The following is a 24,020-nucleotide window of genomic DNA, read 5'->3' as shown; positions in this document are numbered from 1 at the left end:
ACCATGGAGTGTTGGGGTGTTGCCACCTGCTGCATGAGGATGCTGTGGTTGTGTCATTGGACGCAGCAATGGCGTTCAACACTCTAGAGTGGCCCTACATGATGGCCGTTCTCAGAAAGTTGGGATTTGGTCTGAACTTTATCAGTTGGGTGCGTCTCCTCCATACCGAACCACTAGCTCAGGTGATGGTCAACAACAAAATCTCAAACGTTTTCACACTAGAGAGAGTGACACGAGAGGGGTGCCCCCTCACCTCTACTCTTTGCGCTCTCCCTGGAACCACTTGCCACCTGGATTAGGCAGACTTCCTCCCTGAAAGGGATACGATGGGCAGACAGATGGGAGGACTGGATCTCGCTCTACGCGGACGATAGCCTCCTCTACCTTACAGCGCCGCATGAGGCCATCACAAGGGCCCTAGATATCTTTAATAGTTTCAGAGAGCACTCCGGCTATAGCATTAACTGGGGGAAATCCCTCCTCTACGTCCTACATGAGCCCCCTCAGATCCCGCGCGACTGCCCGATCCAGATAGCCATAAAAGGCTTCACGTACCTGGGCATCTTCATCTCCAAGGATCGGGCCACTCAATACGAGCGAAACCTTTTGCTGAACCTACAACGGCTCAAGAGAGACACTGCCACCTGGAAAAAACTCCCGTTGTCCCTGCTGGGCCGGGCAGCGCTAGTTAAAATGATGGCGCTGTCACGGTTTCTATTGTGGTATATAAATAAATAATACCGGATCTATTTTTGTCTAGGCATAGCAATAACAGATAGCTCAATAAATAAGAGTCAAGATTCGAGGTGGTAGGAGTTTGCAGGTTTATTACAGCATAAAGGACAGGAACAGGACAACCTGCATAGGAATAGGATGGCAGGGCCCGGCAGGGGGGTCCCGACAGCTGCCGGGCAGGATCTGGGATGAGCGCGCTAACATTTAATAACAATACACGATCATATATACTAAAACGGTTGCATTACAATACATACGATAGGCGGAGCAGTGGGTGTGGTCAATAGCAGTCGCGAAAGATAAGGGTGAAAGTAGGTGTAACAGAGGCGTATACATAGACATGTGATGCAAACGTAACAGAATATGTCATGAATGGGGTGGAGACATGGAGGGGGCTACCTAAGGAGCCGGGACCTCTAACCTAATGGTGCGCGCAAACTGACAATGACGTGTTACTAGGAGAAGCTGGGGGCTATGAACTCTGTGCTAAGAGCAGAGACTGAAGTCTGGAGAGTCAGGGCGACATGTACCTAAACAGTATCTAGTATCTGATGTTTAGAGAACATGTTGATAGAATCCAAAAGTTATCGGGGTAAAGGCTAACAGACTCTAAGACTGGAGCATGCATTATTCTACATGTAGTGCGTGATGAAGAATATTAAATGAGCATTAATACAGTATTTCTCTAACATGGAGACGTAAAGGCTAGACTATGATGGTAACTATTGATGCAGTTCAGTAGCTTAGGAATGCAGAGAAGGAGGACTAACTGATAACTGGAATCATAACATACTCTTGGCAGACTCAGAGGCAGAGCCAGGCTGAACCGGGCACTGCGAGGCAGGAAGTAAGTGAAGGGTCAGGAACACAGGTGGGGGCTGTATCGCTCCTCAGCGAGGCTCAGGAGACAGGAGCTGAATCTGGTGTCCAGGCCCTTTTGAGGGCTAGAAACGGGGACTTTACAATGGAATAACGTGCACACTGAGAAACGTGGCAACGTAGCTTTACATAGGCCTGATATTCGTAGTATTCACGAGAACTGGAAATTGGCATACTAGAGGTGGACACAGCTATAATTGCGTCTTTAATCGAACATGGTGAATACATATGCATATTAATCATGCACACATAACATATGATGGAGGACGCGTAGGGACACAGAACATGGCAAAATTTACTTTTCCACATTCCCTCCTTATCACTACGTTTCCATCAGGAAACATCAATATTCATGATACCATCTATCATTTCATACAGTATCATTTGCTCGTCACGAATTTTCTGGGAACGGGTTTTAGAACGGGACTTGGGACTAGGAATACAAGAGGTAGCACAAATGCCGCAAATCGCAGGGCCACATTGTATACAGAGGCAGCAGCTGAATATGATCGCTACTGCAATACCTAGAAAGGACAAGACTTTCCATCCCCAAGCGGAAATTATATTCCAGAACCAACCGGACCATGTCCAGGTGCCTGGATCTTGGTGTAACAGATGGGCAATTTTATGGAGTCTGGTTATAGCTGAATAAACAGACGGCGCGTTATTTGGAATGAAAATGCAGCAACTAGATCCGATGACTCTACAGGCCCCGCCCCTATCGGCCAATATGACGTCAAGGACGAGACGATTCTGTAAAACGACAAATCTCATAGCAGATTGCTCTTCAGTTAAGTTACCTAGAGCAGAGGCAGTCTCATTTACTACAGCTTCAAGGGTTCTGGTTAACCTACGAATTAGCTTACTATTCTGGATAGGTCCTATAAAGAAGAAGAAACCTCTATTGAAATCTGTATATTGTTCTAGAGCAGTTTCAGTATAATCGACAATTGGGGACTCGATCTCCCTTCTATGTCTAAGGTGTACTAGATGTGTGTTTCTATGATAGTCAGATGGGGCTAGGAAAACTGGTGGCAGTAGGAAGGCAATGTAACAGGTTCCCTCCCAATCGAGGGGCAGACGAACATATGCGGTCTGACCACAAATAAAATAAGAATGACGTGAAGCTTTGAAAATAGATTTCCCACTGTCACTATACTTGACAATAGTATTACAATCACTATGTCCTACATGTACGGAACCATTATTTCGGACACATAATTCGCCTTTGACTGGTAGTACTGAAATAGCAGGTAAGTCTGGAGTGGAATCAGACTGAACATTCAGGACCATGAAATTCGAAGAATAATTACCTAAATTGTAAACTTCGTTTTCTAGATCTAACCCTGTTCTGTGGGGAAGACCTTGCTTGTCTGGAAAACATGTACTGTTAAGAAAAGACATATCTGTTGAGGATGACGTTAACGTGGACCATGCTCCACACGAACCATTATGTGAAAATGGATAAGGAAAGAGTGGCAGAACTCCCTTCGGGGTCTGGAAAGGGGGGAGTCGACCACACACCCAACAATTAGTGGCATTGCTGGTCTGGTGTGAATAATGTAACATGCGGATAAAAGAATTGTTACGCATAGCGAGGCGGTAAGAGAGTTCATGAGGAGGCAGATCACTAAACGTGTGCTCTACTGTAGCATTAGAGGACTTATTTACATGAGAAACTGGAAAATACAGATAAAACGCATAACTGGTGCAGGAAATCATAATACTGAGAAATAATATGAAACATAGAAAAACGATACATCAGATTGAGTTTTGACTAACTCTCTCACTATGGGGGTCTATTTTATACATGTCAGAAACCGGTCTAACCGTGTCACCTAGGGGAGGACTTAGACAATCAAACTGGCTGACTTATTTTACTAGACCTTAATTTCTTCTTATACTCCTGTTGCGGAGTTTTCTCTAACAGGGAGGGTACAATATCATTGTCTTTTGCGGGACAGTCCTTAAGAATAGTACTTTGGCAGTCTTTTAAATGTTCGGAAATGTTCTTTGAGACTGGCTTCAATCCATAAAATTTCTTGATGTGCGAAAGATGCACCCAGCCTTTGCGTCCCTCCAACTTCACGGCTGTACGGGTGGCCAGGAGGACCTGTCGGGGCTCCTTCCAGCGAGGCTCCAGCGGACTTGAACGATCAAAATTTCGCACTAGGACCATGGATCCGGGAACGATTTCATGCGGTGCCACCTCGGTATTGTCTGGAAATGCGGCGGCAACCTGTGAACGACAAGAGTGTAGGGCAGACATCAAGGAAGCTAGGTAATCTGTCAGCATATTACTTGAAACATCGGTAATACTTCGGGGTCTAGGAGTACCCCACATGTTAGGGGGGCGGCTGAAAACGACCTCATACGGGGACAGACCTGATCTGGAATGTGCGACCATGCGCATATAGAACAGGGCGACCGGCAGAGCTACTAGCCAGTCCACACCTTTCTCTTGACAAACCTTTGCAATTCGGATTTTCAGGGTCTGATTATGTCTCTCTACGAGACCGGCTGCTTCAGGATGGCGTACACAATGGAACTTCCACTGGTATCCTAACAAAAGGGACACATGCTTCATGAGTTCAGATGAGAATGGCTGGCCGTTGTCAGAATATACGACCCTAGGGAGTCCATAACGGGGGAAGAACTCACGAACCAACTGCTTGGCAGTGGTCGCGGCTGTGTAGTCTGGAACTGGATATGCCTCCGTCCACCTGGACAAAGCGCATACAACTACAAGGACATACTTGAAACCTCGACATCGCTCCATCTGAATGTAATCCATCTGGAGGACTTCAAAAGGGTGGTCAGGGGGCTGGAATCCACCTTGTTCCACCGGGACACTTTTACCTGGATTAAACTGGCAACATATCATACAGGTACGGACTTTCTGCTTGGCTGCAGCTCGTAAATGCTTGTTGAACCAAAGGTTCTGGATACTGTCTAACATGGCTTTTTCTCCTAAATGTGCTGGACTATGTGCGGTATTAATAATGACTTGAACCATAGAGTCGGGGAGAAACCATGTGGCTCTACCCTTCGTTAACCATCCTTGATCTGTCTGTACCCCTCCTTGTTCGGACCATTTCTTGATTTCATCGGGAGTAGCATGTAACTGGATATCTATGACATCTTGAGTAGGGTCTTTAACTGTCATACATGTAGTCGGATCTGGAGTGTGTGTCTGTGTCGGATTAACTGAAGTGTCTGGAGTCTGAGCTGTAAGCTTGGCTGTGCGATCTGCTAGATCATTACCTTGAGAAATAGTGTCAGTAACTTTCGTATGTGCTTTGCACTTCATGATAGCAATGGATGTCGGTAAATGTATTGCATCTAACAGAGCTTGAATAAGGAGACCATGCTGAATCTTGGTTCCATGAGAAGTCATGAAACCTCTCTCTTGCCAGAGCACTCCGAAGTCGTGTACAACTCCAAATGCGTAACGTGAATCGGTGTAAACATTAACTTTCAGGTTCTTGGCGTGTATGCAGGCTTGAGTCAGAGCAACTAGCTCTGCTGCTTGAGCAGACAGGGTGTCAATGCGGTGTGTTTCAATAACTTCAGTGTCAGTAGTCACTGCATACGCGGCTACTAGTTCTCCTGTACTAGTTCTCATGCATGAACCATCCACATAAAGTGTCAGGTCGGGATCTGGTAATGGAATATCTGTCAGATCTTGTCTTGGCTTTGTCATGATGTTAACTACTTCCACACAGTCGTGTGTGGCAGAATTCGAAGTAACTGATGGTAACAATGTAGCAGGATTTAAAACGTTGCAGCGTCTGATTTCTATGTGTGGCTGGAACAGTGTCAATTCATAACCTGTTAAACGTGCAATTGTCAAGTGCTGAGTTTGTGTTCGGTTTAAAAGAACTTCCACGGAGTGTGGAACTTGTACTGTCAGGGAATGTCCTAATACTATGGAATCACTTTGTCTGATAGCTAGTGCTGTGGCTGCAACTGACTTGAGGCACGCAGGCAGAGCCTGGGCTACAGGATCTAATGTGCTCGAAAAATAAGCACAAGGCTTGTATTGTCCTGCTTGATCTACAGGTATCTCGATGAGAGGCAAGCCTACCTCCCTCTCTAGGCTGTTTCATGAATATGGCTGATACTCTGGATACTCAGACTGTGCATACTGGTACATCTGCTGTGTAACATGCTGTGTTGCAGCGATAGGCTGCGGTGCTGTAACTGTCTGTGGTGCATTCTGTGACTGAGGAGTCTGTGTAACTTGTTCTTGTCTCGGCGGACGTGGTCTTTCTTTAGTCTTACCGGTAGCTATGTTGTGTTTCAGAACTGCACACTCGTTTATAAAATGACCTGGCTGTTTACAATAATTGCAGTTTCCTTTAACGGGAGCTGCAGGATGACTGGCTTGATTCGGACCCCTTTTCTGACTGTCTTGAGGAACGGATTGTGCAACTAGTACTTTCATTTTCGTGTCTTTCATACGTTTTCTCTCGTGATCTTGCTCTTCTCTGATTCTATTCTGGTGATATTGAAGCATCTGTAACATTTGGGACGGGGTATTAGCTTGCCAGGTACTTTCGACCTTCAAAACTCGGTTTTTAATTTGTGGACTTGAATTCTCGACTAATTTAGTAACAAAAAGATGAGGGTATGATTCGCTACTTGTCTTGAGGCCACTGTTTATGGTAAAACATTTCTCAAATCTGGAATAATAATCACTAATATCTTCATCTTGTTTCTGTTTACAGGCTGAGATTGCATCCCAGTCTTCTTTTCTAGTTGTTAATAGTCTGGGCAAAACTTGTATTAATAATTCTGGTAATTCTTTACATTTATCTCCAAGACCGGTACCTGGTACTCGTGCCTTGTCTTCGGCTTCTAGAACTGTCCAATCGATCTTTTTCTCTCCCACCTCCCATTCTTTTTCTTTGAGTTTCTCATATACCCCTGCGGGCAACAAGACTTTTAACATTTTAATGATATCTGGATACGTGTATTCTCCCATACGGAGCATGTCTTTTAATTCTCGGTGGAACCCTGCTGGATCTTTATCATGACAGGGAATTAACTTTTTCATCTCTAAGAGTTCCATCTTTGTGATCGGGGTGTAAACAAACACTCGTTGCATTTCACCACCGTCTGTCTTAACTGGATGCACTTCTCGTAACGGATTCTGTCTGTCTATGTAAAAGGGTTTACTTTCTGGGGGTGAGACATGAACAAAATGTGGGTTCAAAAACATACTATATTTGTGGCGCTGTTCTAGAATGACACTAATTAAATCGGTACCTAAACCTTTCCATCTATACTGGAGTAACTCGTTCAGGACATCGTGTAACGGACCTGGATCAGAATGTTGACCCTCATACAATGTAATGAGGTGCTGGATCATATACATACCCACCAGTCGTTGCTCGGCTGGGGGCATTTTCAGAAACATTTGTGCCACTATTTCGTCTGGAAAAGTGGTAGAATCAGTAATCCATCGGACTGCTGATCGGACTAGTTCTTGTTCATGCATAGTACTTAACTCGTTATAACCGATTCGTGATTTCAGAATGTGATCGGTAGCTTGAAATACTTGTTCCAGAGAACCTTGTTCTGGTGCTGGATGATGAAAAATTGACTTGTGTTCTAGGCGCAAATGGCGATCTGGAAATCTAGATTTTCCTACATACGCTATTCTGTCGGGATTCTCGTCCTCTACCTCTTCTGTAGAAGAGTCATTTTCTTTCTCGCTTACTTGTGCTTCTTTACGTTGTTCGTGTATCCTTATTATTTCTTTACGAATCTTCTTGTACATACTCTCTATACTACTGATGGTCTTATGCTTACCCTCGGCTATATTATCACTCCACCTTGTCAGGACTTTCATTTCGGCTCGATCTTTGGTCGGATAATCTTGTTCCCTTATTAGACAATTAATCAGAAACTTTAATATCATGAGCTGGACTTCAACTTTTCTTTGGCACATGACGTCACTAATACTTTCTGGATCATTCCCTGTACGGATGAAACGATATATTCTGTCTAGATCTTCTTTCATATCTGGTAGGGTGACTAGATACTCGGTCACCTTTCTCACGCGTAATGAATATAAAACCATATTATCCTCGCCTGGGACTGGATCATAGCCACATTCGGTAAGGGCTTTTCTTATTTCTGCAACAGATTGATACCTGGGCGTACGCTGTGACGCTTGTGCATGTAATTCGGCTAACGTTAAACGCTTGTGTGGCGGCGGGGTTCCTGGAGGACCTCCCCCTGCGGCCCCTAAACTAGAGTCGTCTACTGATGCTCTTCGTCCTGGCAGAGTGGGAAATGGAAATGCAGGCTGGACTTGTATGGCGGGCTGGACCGGGGGTACCGTAACAGGTACTCCGGTGTCTGGAGGAGCAGGAATTGCCTGATTTACAGGGACCGGCGGAACAGGAACAGGATTTGCATATTCCGGGACTGTGTCGTCCAAATAGGACGAAATGAAAATATCAGCTGCGGTCGGTTTGTGACGTAGCTTGGTCGGAACTAATGGTGGCGGAAAATTACTGAATGCCTCCGGGGTCGCTTTTGGCAAGCCCTCGGCAAGAAGAGGATACATACCCTTGATGAGGGCATGCCTCTGTCTGTCTGACTGTTCTGTTTTAACTCGTTCACCTATCTCGATTAGTTCCCTTTCCTGGGCTCGTTCCAAGGATTCTCTACTTAGTTCAGACTTTCTGATTTCTTTTTCGGTTCTTTTATGAGATTCTTTGCGCCATAACTCAATGGCATCTTTCTGTGACTGTCTGGCTTTCTTTTTCCATAATGCTTCTTCTACTCTCATGATGCACTCGGCATCCCACGTACCTGATACGGGCCATCTATACTTTTCCTCTAACTGTTTGGTATACTCTACCCATAAATCTAGATACAATATGGCGCTTATGCCATGTTTCTGATACATGAAATGACCTGGACTGTCCCTAGGCGGAACAGGAACTGCTGCTTCTAGCAGACCTTTTCTGGTTTTTAACTGACGCAGTTTTGAAAAGAGCGGCATGACTGAACTATAATCTGGACACAACACAATACACAATAAACACGATAATTACTTCACACTCATACCACGACATTAAAATACATGAATAACATTCAGAATAACTGTTCGAACAGAATACTACCTGGAATACGGGAAACAGAATACATGAATTTTCTCGAGAACAGAGCTGACTAGAACAGAAACTAGATGCACTGCTGAAACAGTACGAAACTTACCGGTCTCATACAGAGACACGTCAGGACCCGCATCCACCGAAGTGGACACTTCGTTTTGTGGGTCTGTGTACCACCAACCCACGGACCAGAGTCAATTAGATTGACCCTGTCTAGATACTACCCCAGCAACGGTACTCACCGGGCAGCAAGAACGGAAGGCCTCGGACTGGACTGGACTGCTTCGACGCCGGACGGACGGACTTCGGACTTCTGTTACGGGTGGGCCTCCGGATACCTCGGACCTTGGACTCTCGGCTTGGGCTCTGGTCGGGACTCGCCGCGTTCCTCCACCGCCTCGTCTCGATGCTGGACCGCCTCCTCCGTCTCCTCCGTGGGCCTGAGGGATACTTGAAGCAGAAATATCTGCACGTGCACGGTATGGTTCCGTCACGGCTGCAGAGGGTCAGGGGGCCGGCGTGGCTTCACCGGCGCGTGGGGAAAGGGCAAGTCCCTATTCGGGCGCCATTATGTGGTATATAAATAAATAATACCGGATCTATTTTTGTCTAGGCATAGCAATAACAGATAGCTCAATAAATAAGAGTCAAGATTCGAGGTGGTAGGAGTTTGCAGGTTTATTACAGCATAAAGGACAGGAACAGGACAACCTGCATAGGAATAGGATGGCAGGGCCCGGCAGGGGGGTCCCGACAGCTGCCGGGCAGGATCTGGGATGAGCGCGCTAACATTTAATAACAATACACGATCATATATACTAAAACAGTTGCATTACAATACATACGATAGGCGGAGCAGTGGGTGTGGTCAATAGCAGTCGCGAAAGATAAGGGTGAAAGTAGGTGTAACAGAGGCGTATACATAGACATGTGATGCAAACGTAACAGAATATGTCATGAATGGGGTGGAGACATGGAGGGGGCTACCTAAGGAGCCGGGACCTCTAACCTAATGGTGCGCGCAAACTGACAATGACGTGTTACTAGGAGAAGCTGGGGGCTATGAACTCTGTGCTAAGAGCAGAGACTGAAGTCTGGAGAGTCAGGGCGACATGTACCTAAACAGTATCTAGTATCTGATGTTTAGAGAACATGTTGATAGAATCCAAAAGTTATCGGGGTAAAGGCTAACAGACTCTAAGACTGGAGCATGCATTATTCTACATGTAGTGCGTGATGAAGAATATTAAATGAGCATTAATACAGTATTTCTCTAACATGGAGACGTAAAGGCTAGACTATGATGGTAACTATTGATGCAGTTCAGTAGCTTAGGAATGCAGAGAAGGAGGACTAACTGATAACTGGAATCATAACATACTCTTGGCAGACTCAGAGGCAGAGCCAGGCTGAACCGGGCACTGCGAGGCAGGAAGTAAGTGAAGGGTCAGGAACACAGGTGGGGGCTGAGACAGGAGCTGAATCTGGTGTCCAGGCCCTTTTGAGGCCTAGAAACGGGGACTTTACAATGGAATAACGTGCACACTGAGAAACGTGGCAACGTAGCTTTACATAGGCCTGATATTCGTAGTATTCACGAGAACTGGAAATTGGCATACTAGAGGTGGACACAGCTATAATTGCGTCTTTAATCGAACATGGTGAATACATATGCATATTAATCATGCACACATAACATATGATGGAGGACGCGTAGGGACACAGAACATGGCAAAATTTACTTTTCCACACTATACGCCCTCCAAAACTACCCGGATCTACACAAAGATATTTTGCCACCATAGAGGCCATCCAGGGAGACCTTCTTTGGACCGGAATGCCCTGTATCTCCTTACAAAAGCTCACGCTTGGGTGGTTTGATGGAGATAGCGCTCCCGGACATCCGGAAATACTATTGGGCGGCGCACCTGTAGGCCATCAACCAGGGTACCTACTGTGCAGGGAATGACCCAGGGTGCGAGATGGATAAATGGCTTCATCTGGGCGGGAATTTTGAGGCAGCCCTCTACTCTAGACCGGGTAGGTACCGCCTAACAGGACCTACCAAGCACTCAGTCCAGCTGTGGCACATAGGCCAAAAGAAATTGGGTTGGGCTGACAAACTTACCCTAGCAACCCCGCTTTGGGCCTCGGAAAAACTGGGCACTCTTAGCTGCACAAAAGGAATCCGCAACTGGGACCTGATAGGGATAACTCGGATCAAAGATATGTGGGGCCCGGACGGGGTAATACCATTTGACGCTTTAAACACACCTATGACCTGGCCCGGACAGAACACTTCCGCTACATGCAGGTCCGGCATGCACTTCAGGCCAATATTCCTCCAGGGACGCAGCTCCCTGAGTCCTCACCACTCAAAGACAGACTACTTGATGGCCACCTCCCGGAGAGGTGCCATCTCGCTCACATATAAAAAACTCATTAATCATACCCAGGACCCACTACTAGCTCTGAGGGGGAAATGGGAGGCAGATGGACTCGAAATTGATGATGAAGAATGGCGAGAGGCGCTGGCATCCCCCAGGGAAATAGCAATCTCGGCAAAACTGCGACTGATTCAGTTGAAGATCCTGCATCGAGTCAATGTCTCTGGCACTAGGCTAGTCCTGATGGGTCGTAGCGAAGATGAACTCTGTCGCAGGGGGTGTGGGGAGGCTGGTACCTTCTTACACATAATATGGGAATGCCAGGTGATACAGACCTACTGGACTCGGGTGCTCAATTGTATGTATGAGGTGTGGGGGGTGGAATTGCGCCCTGAGGCTAAGAGGTTCCTTCTTAATATCTGGGAGCCCTCCGATCTCCCATCGAAAGGCAAACTATGGGCGACGTTAGGCCTAGCGATCGCAAAGAGAAACATCGCGAGGTTGTGGGGGGCTGTCACACCACCAACGCTCAGTTCCTGGAAGAAGGATATGTATTGGAGTATGGTTCAGGAGAAGACAGTTTATGTGGCCCGGGGATGTCCACGGAAGTGGGTGGCGGTGTGGTCCAACTGGAATGACTACCGTGGAAATATATGTGTACCCCCCCCCCACATTACTCCCATTGACGAGCTAACTGACTTATGATCTCCATAGAAATACTTATTCCCAGGATTAAATGTGATCTGACAGATTTGTAGTTCCTGTGACTTTCATACGGATGTCATGTACCAAAATGTATTCCTTGTATGTGATGACCACTTTACTTTGTTCTTTTTAAAAATAAAAAGATTTATAAAAAAAAAACATGCAATGTACATAATGTACCTTTGTGCTTACTGTTTCTCAGTTCCCTCTGTAGTACTCTTACAAGACTGTGCAGACGGAGCCCCTATCTGAGCTTATACTAATCAGGTGTGTGGAATTTATTAAAATATCTACTTGTCCATGGGGTAGGTTGCTTCATAAATCTACTTGTCCTGTAACAAAATCCCCTTTTCCCTTTGGTGCCGTGTAGTGCTGCCACAAATTATGGCAGCAATCCCATTATAAGCTCTTATGTAGCCTCTCTGATTATGCCAGGGCATGTACCATAGTAGTGTTTGAATACTAGTAATAATTTTATGTTGCTGTGTTTCCGCAGATCTACATACTGGGACTGAAGATGGTGGTAAGCAGTAGTTCCAGAGTTGGAATGCCCTTTTGAGTCTGTGCAAACCTTCTAACTTGCATGTTTTAAGGGTTTTCAACAAATCTTCTCTAATCTTTCCCATACTGAGAAATGTTGGAAATTTACTTCTGAGAGTGGCAGACGTAAACCTTCTTTCTGAGTTGGGGGAAAAATTAATTGGAGGGAAAAATAACTTTCAAACATCCAGATTTTCACATGAGCAAATCTACAAATGCATATTTGCTCAAGCTAAAATGCAGTTCACAAATATTTTGTAGAAGTACTATTTTTTGCCCTACTAATGTAAATTCTTGTGAATTCATGAAAGTCATATACCAAAGGTGCACTTTTGAGACTTTCTTTAATAATTGGGCCCTTAATTTGGTCTGGCGTTAACCATGACCTTTTGTGTTTATTAAAATTCTCTCTATCTCTGAATCGGCTGGCTTCACTGTGCGTGACGGCATACTGCTCTTTCTCAAGGAGCATATCTGTACACAAAGTAGTTTTGTTTAGTGCCAGTAAGTAATGTGGCAGTGTGTGCTTTTTTTGAGATCAAAAACGATTTTTACTTTTGCCAATGTTTGTTATAATGGTGAGGGCCTGGCAGCTCTCACATCAAGGTTTTACAAAAGCCATGCCAAAACAAGTCACGCATTGCCAAAACTAAAAAGCTGACCACCAATGTCAGACCTACTGGGTTTGCCAAGGCTTGTTTATTTTTGTTTCCCATAATCTTATTGAAACTGGTCACACAAATTTTCCGTTATGAATATTTTTGAGAAATAGTAGCATGCATCAACACATTTTACTAAATGATGCTGCAAAGAAATGATACCTGAAATTTTACAGTAGTTTAGCAAAATGTTTTTTTCCCTACTTTCATTTTTTAGGAACATTTTATATTGAAAGCAAAGAAACATTAATCTTTCTTTCAAGCTTCTGCAATTATTTGCATCTGATCTGAGCATTCTGTGAGCATCATGCATAGCCTCATGTTGCTAAACTTTGAAACAGTATGTACACATTTTCATACTGGAACCACTGTCAGTAGTGCAGTTGGAGCATACATTTACTTAGAGCACTCACCCTAATAATAAAGGCTTTCAATTAATGAACCATAAATACACGCTTGAACAGCATTAATACATGCACACAAATATTAACTTAACTACAGGCAGTACCCTTCCCTGATCCTTAATGTGGTACTGCAAACTGGCAGCCAAAGGATTTGTGTTGCAGGGGGTTGGGCCTACTGGTCCCAAGGACAAAATACACATTAAAACTTGTTGCCCTTGACTCCAAACAATATGTCCTGGGTGTCGGGCTATAGGAATTCAACATCCCTGACTAATAAAGGATTATTGGTTTATATTCTCAACTGTTTCCCTGACTCTTCATTCGATATGGAAGGCAGAGAGGTGGTCTGTGGTGACCCGGGTGGCCCTAAGCGGATCACTTCCTTCATTTGGCGCCTGAACAGGTACTCCATCGCAACATGACCCATCCATTTTCCACAAAAGGAGAGGGTGACGAGAACACAATAAGGTTTGAATGATGGCTCGGGGATCCCTGCATGAAGAGATATGTTTCTCGCAGCTGCTGCCTCTGTCCCACCGGAGAGTCCCTCGCCCAGTGGTGATCCTGACTGGAGTCCAGAACGGCGAACCTGTGATCTGACTGTTTGGTCCGAAGAGTCGGCAGTGGAGAACTGGTCTATCTGTGCGCCTGACATCAGGTGAGTCTGTTTCAGTTCATGTGGATGTGGTACCATTGTAAATTGGTCTTGTTTCAGTCTGAGGGCGGTTTTGGTGAAAAGTGTTTTGCAAATACTTTGCCACGTAAAATAACAACATAGTTTTTCTCTTCTTTGCATTGCCTGGTTTTAGTAAAATTTGGAGTTTGTGCTATCGTTGTCGTTCTACAGGTGCACGGTTGGCAGAATCTCAGCCTGCACCTCCTGAGGGCAGTCCTAATTTTGATATGTATATAAAACATGGCCTTGGCCCTATTATGTTCAGTATGTCATGGCACAAATATACGAGGGACAAAGCAGAGTTACATTGGCCTTTGACAGGATCCTTTGATGAACAAAAGATGTTAAAAAGACATAGTAGACAATCCATGTTTGACTCCCTCCGTACTTGGCAGAAGGAGGCCAAACGGAGGTGCTTAAAAATGGGAAAGGATGCTAGAAAGCGAGGTATGTAGACCCTTACACAGAAGGCTGGCGCTTATGATAAGGAGAAGTAGGAAACGGAGAAAGAATGTGCGGACAGGAGATTTTGGTTGCAAATTGGTTGCTCCTATATGGCTCAGGCGGAAGAAGATACTTTCATGGAGACCCTTTTAGATGCCTGACCCCCACCACCATATGTCCCAGAATGGATATACCCCATTGTTCCCCGTTAGCAACAACACCCTGCACAAGTTGCTCCTGTCTCTACTACTGTCACACCTATTGCCCCTACTTCTTCTCTTTCATTACAATCTCAGACTGCAGCAATACCTGTTACTCCCGTTGCAGTAATTTATCCTCCATTGTCATTAGTTACTGACACACCAGTGCGTGGTTCGGAAGATAGAGGTTTGACCGGATTCAGAGAACGGTTTGGTCGGTTAATGAGAAGTGAAGTGGGGGAAGGAAGAGAGGAAAGTAATAGCTGGCCAGGCAATTTGGTGAGCTTGCAACCCAATTTACTGTCTTGAGGCTATCCGGCAGGTAGAGCAAGACTTCGAACCCTTCTTACAGCAAAATGCCCTTAACCGCATGCGTGCGGGCGGAATTCCGCCCATACGCTGAGATTTCCGAAAGCGCACTTTACTTGACGAGCTGGGCTCGTCATCAGCGTAGCAGGAGGCTACCTCATGACGAGCCCAGCTCGTCATCAGCGTCGAAGGGGTTAAACATATGTCCGACGCACTAATTGACCTCTGGCATACACACATCAAAACGGAAGCACACTAAATATTATTTGATATTAGTGAAGGTGTTTAGGAACATTTCAACTCTGATTACTTATAGACGCCAATTGCAAGATAAGAGTCCCACTCAAATAACTCAGTTCCCAATGCGAGAAGTTCATCCCATTTACAACCCAGAAATCCCTGAAGTGACAGATCAACATGGAGCGATTATCAGACCGGCTGTTGGTGCCCGTTTTCGTGAACAATGGGTTTATACTCCAAGGAAAAGGCGTGAAGTTCTTGCCCTTAAAGCTACGTTGCCTGATCCTAGAAAAAATCTTACTGCTTACTATAAAGAATTGACGGAGGCTGCTTTTCTATTTATTTATTTATAACTGTTATGACCCTCACTGATATTGAAATGTTTTTGGGTCTACTAGTTCCAGTTGATATTTGGCGACAGGTGTATACCCAAGAGCATGTTGAGCGGCACGTGGGATGTGATTAAGGGTTGGAACAGGCACCATCCCCACTCCTCGCAAAGCCCTAAGTGGGAGGTTCAGGACGTAGAGTGAGGAGCAGGGGGTGGCAATGTGGTACCTCTGATGTCCCTGAGAGGGAGTACCCCATACACCATGTTGTTTACACTGCGGCTGTTGGGTTGTTGGCTGACAGTGGAGGGAGGGGGGTGGGATGGCGATGCTGGCAAGTTGGGGATGCTTCAGTGGGTGGGGGGAGGGGCGGGAAGATTCATGGCAGTGCTGTTCGTATGCTATGTTGCCAGTGGTTTAAGATGGCGTAAGACTTCCGGGAGAGTTGCTGTCTGGTTTGGGCAAGGGTGGGTGAGAGGGAGTTGGAGAATGCCTGACATGGTTGGGGGCTGTCAGTGGGTGGGGGGGGGAAGGGACACGATTACAGCACAATGTGGTTGCAAGTGCGATCCAGAATTCATGGTCAGACGGATTATGGTACAACCGGGCTGGAGTCTAGACATGGTGGTGCAGCTTTTGGTACAGTCCTTACCACGGATTATGGCTGATACAGGGTTGAGTAAAGTGTCAATATTATCTTGGAATGTGCGGGGTCTCAATGACGCCAGGAAGGGCAGGAATGTGATTGCTTATTTAGATAGGCATAATGTAAAAATAGCATTGTTGCAGGAAACCCACCTACACCCGCGCTCTGAGCCCAAATTTGCAAGTAAATGGGCGGTGATTAAGAAGTTTGCATCATATTCATCTTATGCAAGGGGGAGTGCTGTGCTCGTCAAGAAATCACTTCACCTGCATCTGTTGGGGGAGATCATGGATCCTCAAGGACGTTACGTGATATTGTGGGGCAGATTAGGTATAGATACGGTTGTATTTGTGAGTTGCTATGCACCAAATGTGGACACCCTGGATTTTTTCACGACACTCTGGGGACATGTGATGGGAGTGGGTGCTATTCATATTGTCTGGGGAGGAGACTTTAATGTGGCACTAGTCCCTGGGATGGATAGGTCGGATGGCTGTGGGCAATATAACAAACAGGCTAGAGATGTGCTGCTGGGCGTACTTGAGGAAGCTGGGTTGGTGGATAGCTGGCGGTTTGTTCACCCAGGGCGCAGAGAAGGACCCATTTCACAACACCCACCAATACCTGGGCTCTGCTTGATTACTGCTTTGTGTCCCGAGGGTTGGCCTTGGGTATAGGGCGAGTGGCACATCTGTCCAGAACATATTCGGATCATTGCCCAGTGTTGCTGCAGCTGGCTCTGCCGGGATATGACAAACTGAGGCCCCCGTGGCGGCTTTTCCCCTCAGTGTTATTGGATACGGTGTTCAAAACTGAGTTGGGAGAAGAAATAGAAGCATTCTTCCCCAGAAACAAGGGTTCGGTTAACAGTGTGGAAATGGTTTGGGAGGCGTTCAAAGTCACGGTCCGTGGGTTCTGTATATCCAAGAGCTGCGGTGTTTTGAGGGACGTCAGAAGAAAAATAGGGAAGTTAGACCGCGAGCTGAAAGAGTTGGAAATTACGATGACGAGAGGTGGAGACCCAGAGGTACATGGGCGATTTAGGGATAAGCTTTCAGAGTATGAGGAAGAGGCAACTAGAGAAGTTAGGTTTATGGGGAAACACTGGACAGCGCGTAGATACTGTAAAGGAGACAGGCCTGGAAAGGTACTGGCGGCGCTCACGAGGAAACGGCGGTTTAGCACTAATATATTGGAAATTGTTACACCAGAGAGCAAGGGCTGTCAGAATACACAGGAGATATTGGAGGAATTCCTGATGCACTATGGGAAACTTTATACCACGCAACAGACTGCAGACATTGACTTAGGAAGTTTCTTAGATGAGAACGCGGTGTGTTGGTTAAGTGATGTCCACAGGCAGTTCCTCGGCGCACCACTTGAACTGGACGAGATACGTGAGGCGATTATGTCGCTGTCTAATGGCAAGGCGTCGGCACTAGATGGACTGCCTGCTGAATTTTACAAATGCTACATTGATGTTATGGCACCAGTCCTAAAAGAAGTCTTTGAGGAGTCCTTGGAAGTTGGGAAGTTGCCGGGATCGATGAGGGAGGTAGTGATAACTTCCCTGTTAAAGCCAGGCAAGGACCCGATGGACACAGATTCCTACCAGCCGTTGTCTCTTATCAATTGTGACGCAAAGATACTTGCTAAAGTCTTGGCGACACGTCTATCTTTGATTATGACTAAGATAGTACTACCGGACCAGGCTGGCTTTGTGCCAGGACGTGCCACAACCCATAATCTTCGTACTTGGTTCTCGCTAATTCCTACCATAGCCCCTGAGATCCCGATTGCAGCCATATTTCTCGATGCGACGAAAGCGTTCGATTCCGTGGAATGGAAGTACCTTTTTGCTATATTGCATAGGATGGGGTTCCCCAGGATATTCGTGGAGTGGGTGGAACTGCTTTATACCAAGCCAGTTGCGAGAGTGTCGATTAATGGAGTATTATCACCTCAGGTGCCCATAACGAGGGGAACTAGGCAGGGATGCCCTCTCTCCCCGCTGCTATTTGCTATAGCCATTGAACCGTTGCCATGCCGCATTCGCCAACTACATAGGGAAAGTGCTTTCAAATGTTTCCAGCGTCAGATAGGGGTATCGCTGTATGCAGACGATATCACATTGTATGTCAAAGAACCGCAGCTCAACCTTAACTCGATTTTGCGCGAGTTCATAGCCATTGGAGGGTTATCGGGAGTGCTAATAAACTGGAAGAAATCACAATTTTTCCCACTTACGTGTGCAGTTCCGAGATTCCAATTGGACTACCCACTTGAATGGTGCGACACTGATCTTCGCTATTTAGGTATTGTTAGATCTCTGAATAGGGAGGAGAGACTTAGACTTAATTATGGTGTTGCCATTACTAAACTGGCCGATGATGTCTCACGGTGGAAATCGCTGCCATTGTCGATGGAAGGCAGAGCAGAGCGTCACTAATAAAAATGGTGGTGTTGCCTCGCTTTCTTTATTTATTTCAAAATATTCCTTATTATCCCGGGGCATATTTTTTCACTAGGCTGCGATCGGAACTCCTACGGCTATTTTGGGGGGGGAAACAACCGAGGGTACGATGGTCAATTCTGACTCAGCCCTACGAGAAAGGAGGCTTTGATGTGCCAGATTTCGAGGTCTACTACATAAGTGCTCAGGCGCAATATGCGTACCATTGGATGAACCGTTCGCCTTTTATGCCACAACTGGCGGTAGAGGATTGGATTGCGCGTCCTATCCCTCTTAGCGGGATGATTCAGGGTACGGTGGCAAACATAGACACACCAGCCACCACGGTAACGTGCACGGTTGATGCGTGGCATAGATTGGCTAAGATCCTTTGTACTTCACTGCTATATTCCCCAGTAATGCCACTCACATATCACCCCCAATTATCACTACTGCAGGAGGCGGGATTTAGACTAATGTGTCGACGTCTTAAGGTTGCCACGTGGGGGGATTTATTTCTAAACGGGCAATTTCGCACTAGAGAACAGCTGTTTCAAGGACTGCAACCGACCCCCCTTGAGGTATTTTATTACATCAGATTGCGTCAGGGGCTGAAGGAAGTGCTGATACACTTTCCGAACGAACCGGAGGTAGTGTTACCACTGCACGCTATGTTGATGTCGGATGGCCGCCATCTTGTTTCTCGATTGTATAATAATGTCAGGCTACAGCGCGACGGGCTGGAAGGTGAAGCGCGACAGCAGTGGGGTTTGGATATAGGCAAGGAAGTTACTGATGACCAATGGAATTATTGTTGTACTATCACTGCCAATATCTCTTCTAGCTGTAAGCTCAAAATCATACACTACAAGTTCTTACAAAGATTCTACTATACCCCGGTCCGGAAGCTGCGATTCCAGCTGGCAGAAGATGATAGATGTGCGCGATGCAATGCGGAGGGGGCGGGCTTCATTCATCTTGCATGGGAATGTCCGGGGTGTATAGCTAATGGACTCAGGTACACGAAGCCTTGCAGATTATGATGGGAGGAGCACTGGATAGGGACCCGCTGGTTATGTTGTTGGGATACACACAGCATATCCCTAAGCCCATTAGAAGATTTGTGGACACTGCTCTAGTGCTTGCCAAAAGGAGGGTTGCATGCCGGTGGGGTAGGGGAAGAGCCCCGAAGTTTAAGGAATGGTTAGACGATGTAATCTACTGTCAGGATCAACACAATATCTATGCTGATTTGCTACCGGTTCGGAATAAGCCGAAAGATATCTGGGGTCCTCTACAGGTGTATTTGATAAGAAATACAGCGTCCCCGGAAGGGTCAGATGATGACAACTAAGGTCATGGGTTATGGGTAGCACACTCTAATGTTTTGTTATCCCAGCGCTGCTGTAGGCATGTCGCTAATTCTCTTAACTTTCTGCTGTTATGTGCTTCTATCAATGTGGAGACCTGATTATTGAGGAATGCTCTTAATGCTCATCTGTGATATAAATATTATGGCTTTAAGACTCCAAATCTTTGACTTTATACAGCCTTTCTGTAGATGTAGCGAGATACAGCACACTCGCATTTGCATTTCGTCTGGACCCTTTACCTCGGACAATGTACCTATTACCCAGTCGCTTGAATGTGTTTGGAATGATTGTAACCACTGTAACCATGTATGATCCATGAAAACTGATAAATAAAGGTTTTAAAAAAAAAAAAAAAAGAGAGACTACAGGTGACATATGCAATAGTCCTATTCTTCCGGTCTTAAAAGGGCACCTTTAATCCTCCTAATAGTGCTAATGATGTATATCTTTTTGTGATTGATTCGCATGAGGTCAATAAAATAGTGGTCCCGCAATTCCTAGTGGTTCCAGATATCACTACACTTTTAACAATTATTCCTTCTGCTAATTTTTTCTCTGTCATTGATTTGAAAAATGCACTCTTTAGCATACCTATACACCCAGACAGCAGGTATTTGTTCGGGTTTTCTCTAGCTGGTAAAAGTTTTCGATTTTGTCGATCTTGCACTCCTCAAAGTCCTACTGAAAGGTCGGTTGGATTCACTCTCCCTTTCTCCAGGCAATGCATTGGTGCAGTATGTCGATGATGTGTTGATTGCTTCTGATATGGAACAAGGTTGCGAGGATAGTACAGCGAAGTTGTTGTTTCACTTGGCACATCATGGTCATAAGGTTTCCCTTTCGAAGCTTCAATACTGTCGACAGGAGGTCATCTATTTAAGTCACTTTTTGTCGAAGGAGGGTAGAAGGTTAACACCAGAACGTATAAGGACCATCAATAAAATGCCCTGTTCACAACATCAAAAGGATGTGTGTGCTTTTATAGGCATCACTTCCTACTGCCACCAGGGGATCCCAAATTATTCCTTACTAATCAAACCTCTGCTTGCATTAACAATGAAAGCAGAGCTTGAGCCTTTGCCTTGGACGCCAGATTGTCAGCAATCTTTTGAACAATCAAAAGCTGCGCTTTGCTCTGCTCCAGTGCTAGGCAAACCTGATTATAGGAAACCGTTTGTATTGTACGTCTGCGAGATGGCTGGTTGTGCTCTTTCTGTTTTGACTCAAAGATTTGGCGATAGACGGAGACCTTGTGCTTATTTGTCTGTTGTGCTCAATCCTGTCACATGAGGCCTCCCGAGCTGTCTGCGAGCGGTCGCAGCTGTGGCCACTTCCATCAGACAATCGGCTGGACTCATACTTCATACTGACCTCACAGGTACGGTACCCAATGCTGTGGATACACTTCTGAATAAAACAAGGACACAGCACCTCACCAGTGCAAGTCTTACCGGCTATGAATTGGCATTGTTTACTAAAGATATTACGATTTAAAGATGTGCCACTGAATCCATCCACGTTACTACCCCTCCCTTCCCAGAATGATGCAGTTGACAATTGTGACTGTATTTTCCAAACAGACGAAGAGACGAAAGGACTGGTAGACTTGACTGATGTTCCCTATCTGATCCCCAAGGAGAACTATATGTCAAAGGCTCTTGTTTTAAATTACCAGATGGCACCCCCACTGCACTACGAGCTTGTAAATTGAGAGAGGGGTTAGTTGTCAATATTTACACAAACAGTATGCATTTGGGGTGGGGCACAATTTTGGGCGCCTGTGGGCAAAGAGAGGATTCCTTACCTCCCATGGTACTACGATACAACATGGACATCTGACATGATTACCTGCACTGACACTTCCTAAGAAAATGGCTATTGTAAAGTGTAGTGCCCACAAGAAAGTGACAGATGATGTAGGTAGAGGGAATGCGTTCGCAGATCAGACAGCCAAGGAGATTACTCCGAGTAAGATGAAGAGAATGTATATTGCAGGCCCAGCAAGATGGGTTCCTGAGAACGCCATGTTTGAAAACACGGTTGAGAGTGTGAAAGAGGCCACGATAGAAGAATTAGCGGTGTGGCAAGAGAGTACAGCACACCTAGATGATGAAGGGTGTTGGACTGATTTGTCTGGAGAATAGAAATGCATGTTACCTTATGCATATGTACTCCCTGTGGTTACTATGGCTCATGGTCCAGCTCATATCAGTGCAAATGGTATTTGTAAATTATTGGCCCCGGTTTGGTGTAATGATAATTTTTCCAAGACAGCTACACATTTAGTGAAAAGGTGCATGATTTGCATGAGTCACAATCCAGGAAAAGGTACCCCTACACCATCCGGTAGTTTTGCACCACCTACATTTCCCTTTGAAGTCCTCCAAATGGACTCAATTTGAGCTAGAATATTGTAACAATCTCAAGTATGTGCAAAAATTCAAGAGACAACAGGTTTGAGATGGCCAGATGCTCTTCCGTTGGCTCGTTTGTCAAATAGGACTACAGCACATTCTAGAACTGGCTTATCATGCTACGAAATAGTTTTTGGCCGCCCAGCAAATGTCTGGGGTGTCCCAAGACTGAAGAAATATTCAGACATTGAATATCCTGTATTGCTTGATTATCTTGGACAATTGACAGAAAGTTTGCTTTCTATTCACAAACAGATACGAGACTCCCTGCCTCCTAAACCAGAGGGACCTGGCCACAGCATCCAATCTGGGGACTTTGTCTTGATAAAGAATTTTCAGAGAAAGAAGAATTTGGAACCCAGGTGGAAAGGTCTGGTGCAAGTTTTTCTGATAGATACATCTGCCGTGTGGATTCCTCACCTTGTGAATATCCCCCTTGCGTCAGCAACGTTCGGAAATTTTCTTCGTAGCACGCCGACGTGGACGACGTCACAAGAGTACGACCTCGCGCGCGACTCCGTCTGACGTCACCGACCCCTTATCAGGCCCACGCCGGCGTGATGACGTCAGTTCCCTTTTTTCCGCGTCTTCGACGCTAACGGTTTTCGGGATCTTCTGCGATACTTAGTATCTGGCTATTATTTAATTGTTACTGTTTCTCCCTTGCGACTTATTTCTTCATCGAGGATGTCGTCGAGGAAGACAGGATTTAAACAATGTGGGTCTTGTGCCCGCATGATGTCTATCAACGACCCACATAACGATTGTTTGTGGTGTCTGGGTTCAGACCACGACGTTAAGAACTGTCGTTCTTGTTTTAAGATGAACCCAAAGGCGCTTCGAGAGCGTGAAGCAAAACTACTTCTCGCGAAGGTAAAGGGAAGAGATGCTGGGAGATCTTCGAGGTCGACGTCGAGACGCTCGAAGTCGAAGCAAAGATCTCGATCGAGGTCGGCGTCGAGGTCCAGAGTGGGGTCGAGATCCAGAGCGAGGACGAGGTCCAGAGAGAGATCTAGATCTGGATCCAAGTCGGCTTCGGGTCACGCTTTGAGCTCCTCGAGGAGAAAGCACAAGAGGAGGAAGCACAGCTCAAGACATCATTCAGGGAAGGAATCTTCTGATTCGAAGAAGAAGTCTCGCAAACAGCATAAGGACTTCGTTTCTCCTTCTCCTGCTCAGTCAATCGGAGGTTCCCCGACTCCGGAACCGGAACTGGATCCAGTATCTTTACATTCTTCGGAACATAAGGATGAAGAAGAGGTAATTCCTCAGACTCCGGCTCCGATGGAGACTCCTGTGGACCCAGAAGGTCAGAATGAACCTGTGTCGGAACGACCTCCTTTAGAGCATCCGGTAGGTTCGTACCCTCCCTTTCCTGGTCCTGGTCAGGACCCCTCGCATTTTCTCAATGCGATGTTTGGAGTGTATTCCAGGGCGATGTACCCCGCTGGAGCACCTGTTGGTCCCATGGGTCCATTATCGTACAATTTGGGTA

At 45.8% G+C, this 24,020-nt stretch overlaps 1 protein-coding gene across 7 annotated transcripts in view; it reads left to right on the top strand.

The window, feature by feature from the left end:
* Positions 1-24,020, top strand: part of CIZ1 (CDKN1A interacting zinc finger protein 1) — a 582,047-nt gene that overhangs the window by 19,006 nt on the left and 539,021 nt on the right. The window contains exons 2-3 of one of the 7 annotated variants that reach the window (XM_078646623.1): positions 12,336-12,362; positions 13,962-14,100. The exons of 3 other annotated variants lie outside the window; for them this stretch is intronic. Coding sequence is in view for 3 of the 4 variants with exons in the window: in XM_078646622.1 (XP_078502748.1) it covers positions 13,949-14,100 (152 nt within the window). In the remaining variant the exon portion in view is untranslated. Of the gene's footprint in view, positions 1-12,335; positions 12,363-13,766; positions 14,101-24,020 lie in introns of those variants that run through there. 3 more of the 7 variants (XM_078646622.1, XM_078646617.1, XM_078646620.1) reach the window with 3 other exon arrangements.

Source organism: Lissotriton helveticus, chromosome 5_2 (assembly GCF_964261635.1).
Source record: "Lissotriton helveticus chromosome 5_2, aLisHel1.1, whole genome shotgun sequence".
Lineage (NCBI taxonomy): Eukaryota > Metazoa > Chordata > Amphibia > Caudata > Salamandridae > Lissotriton > Lissotriton helveticus.
The sequence above is the reverse complement of the archived record's forward strand: the minus strand, read 5'-3'. Positions and strand labels throughout refer to the sequence as shown.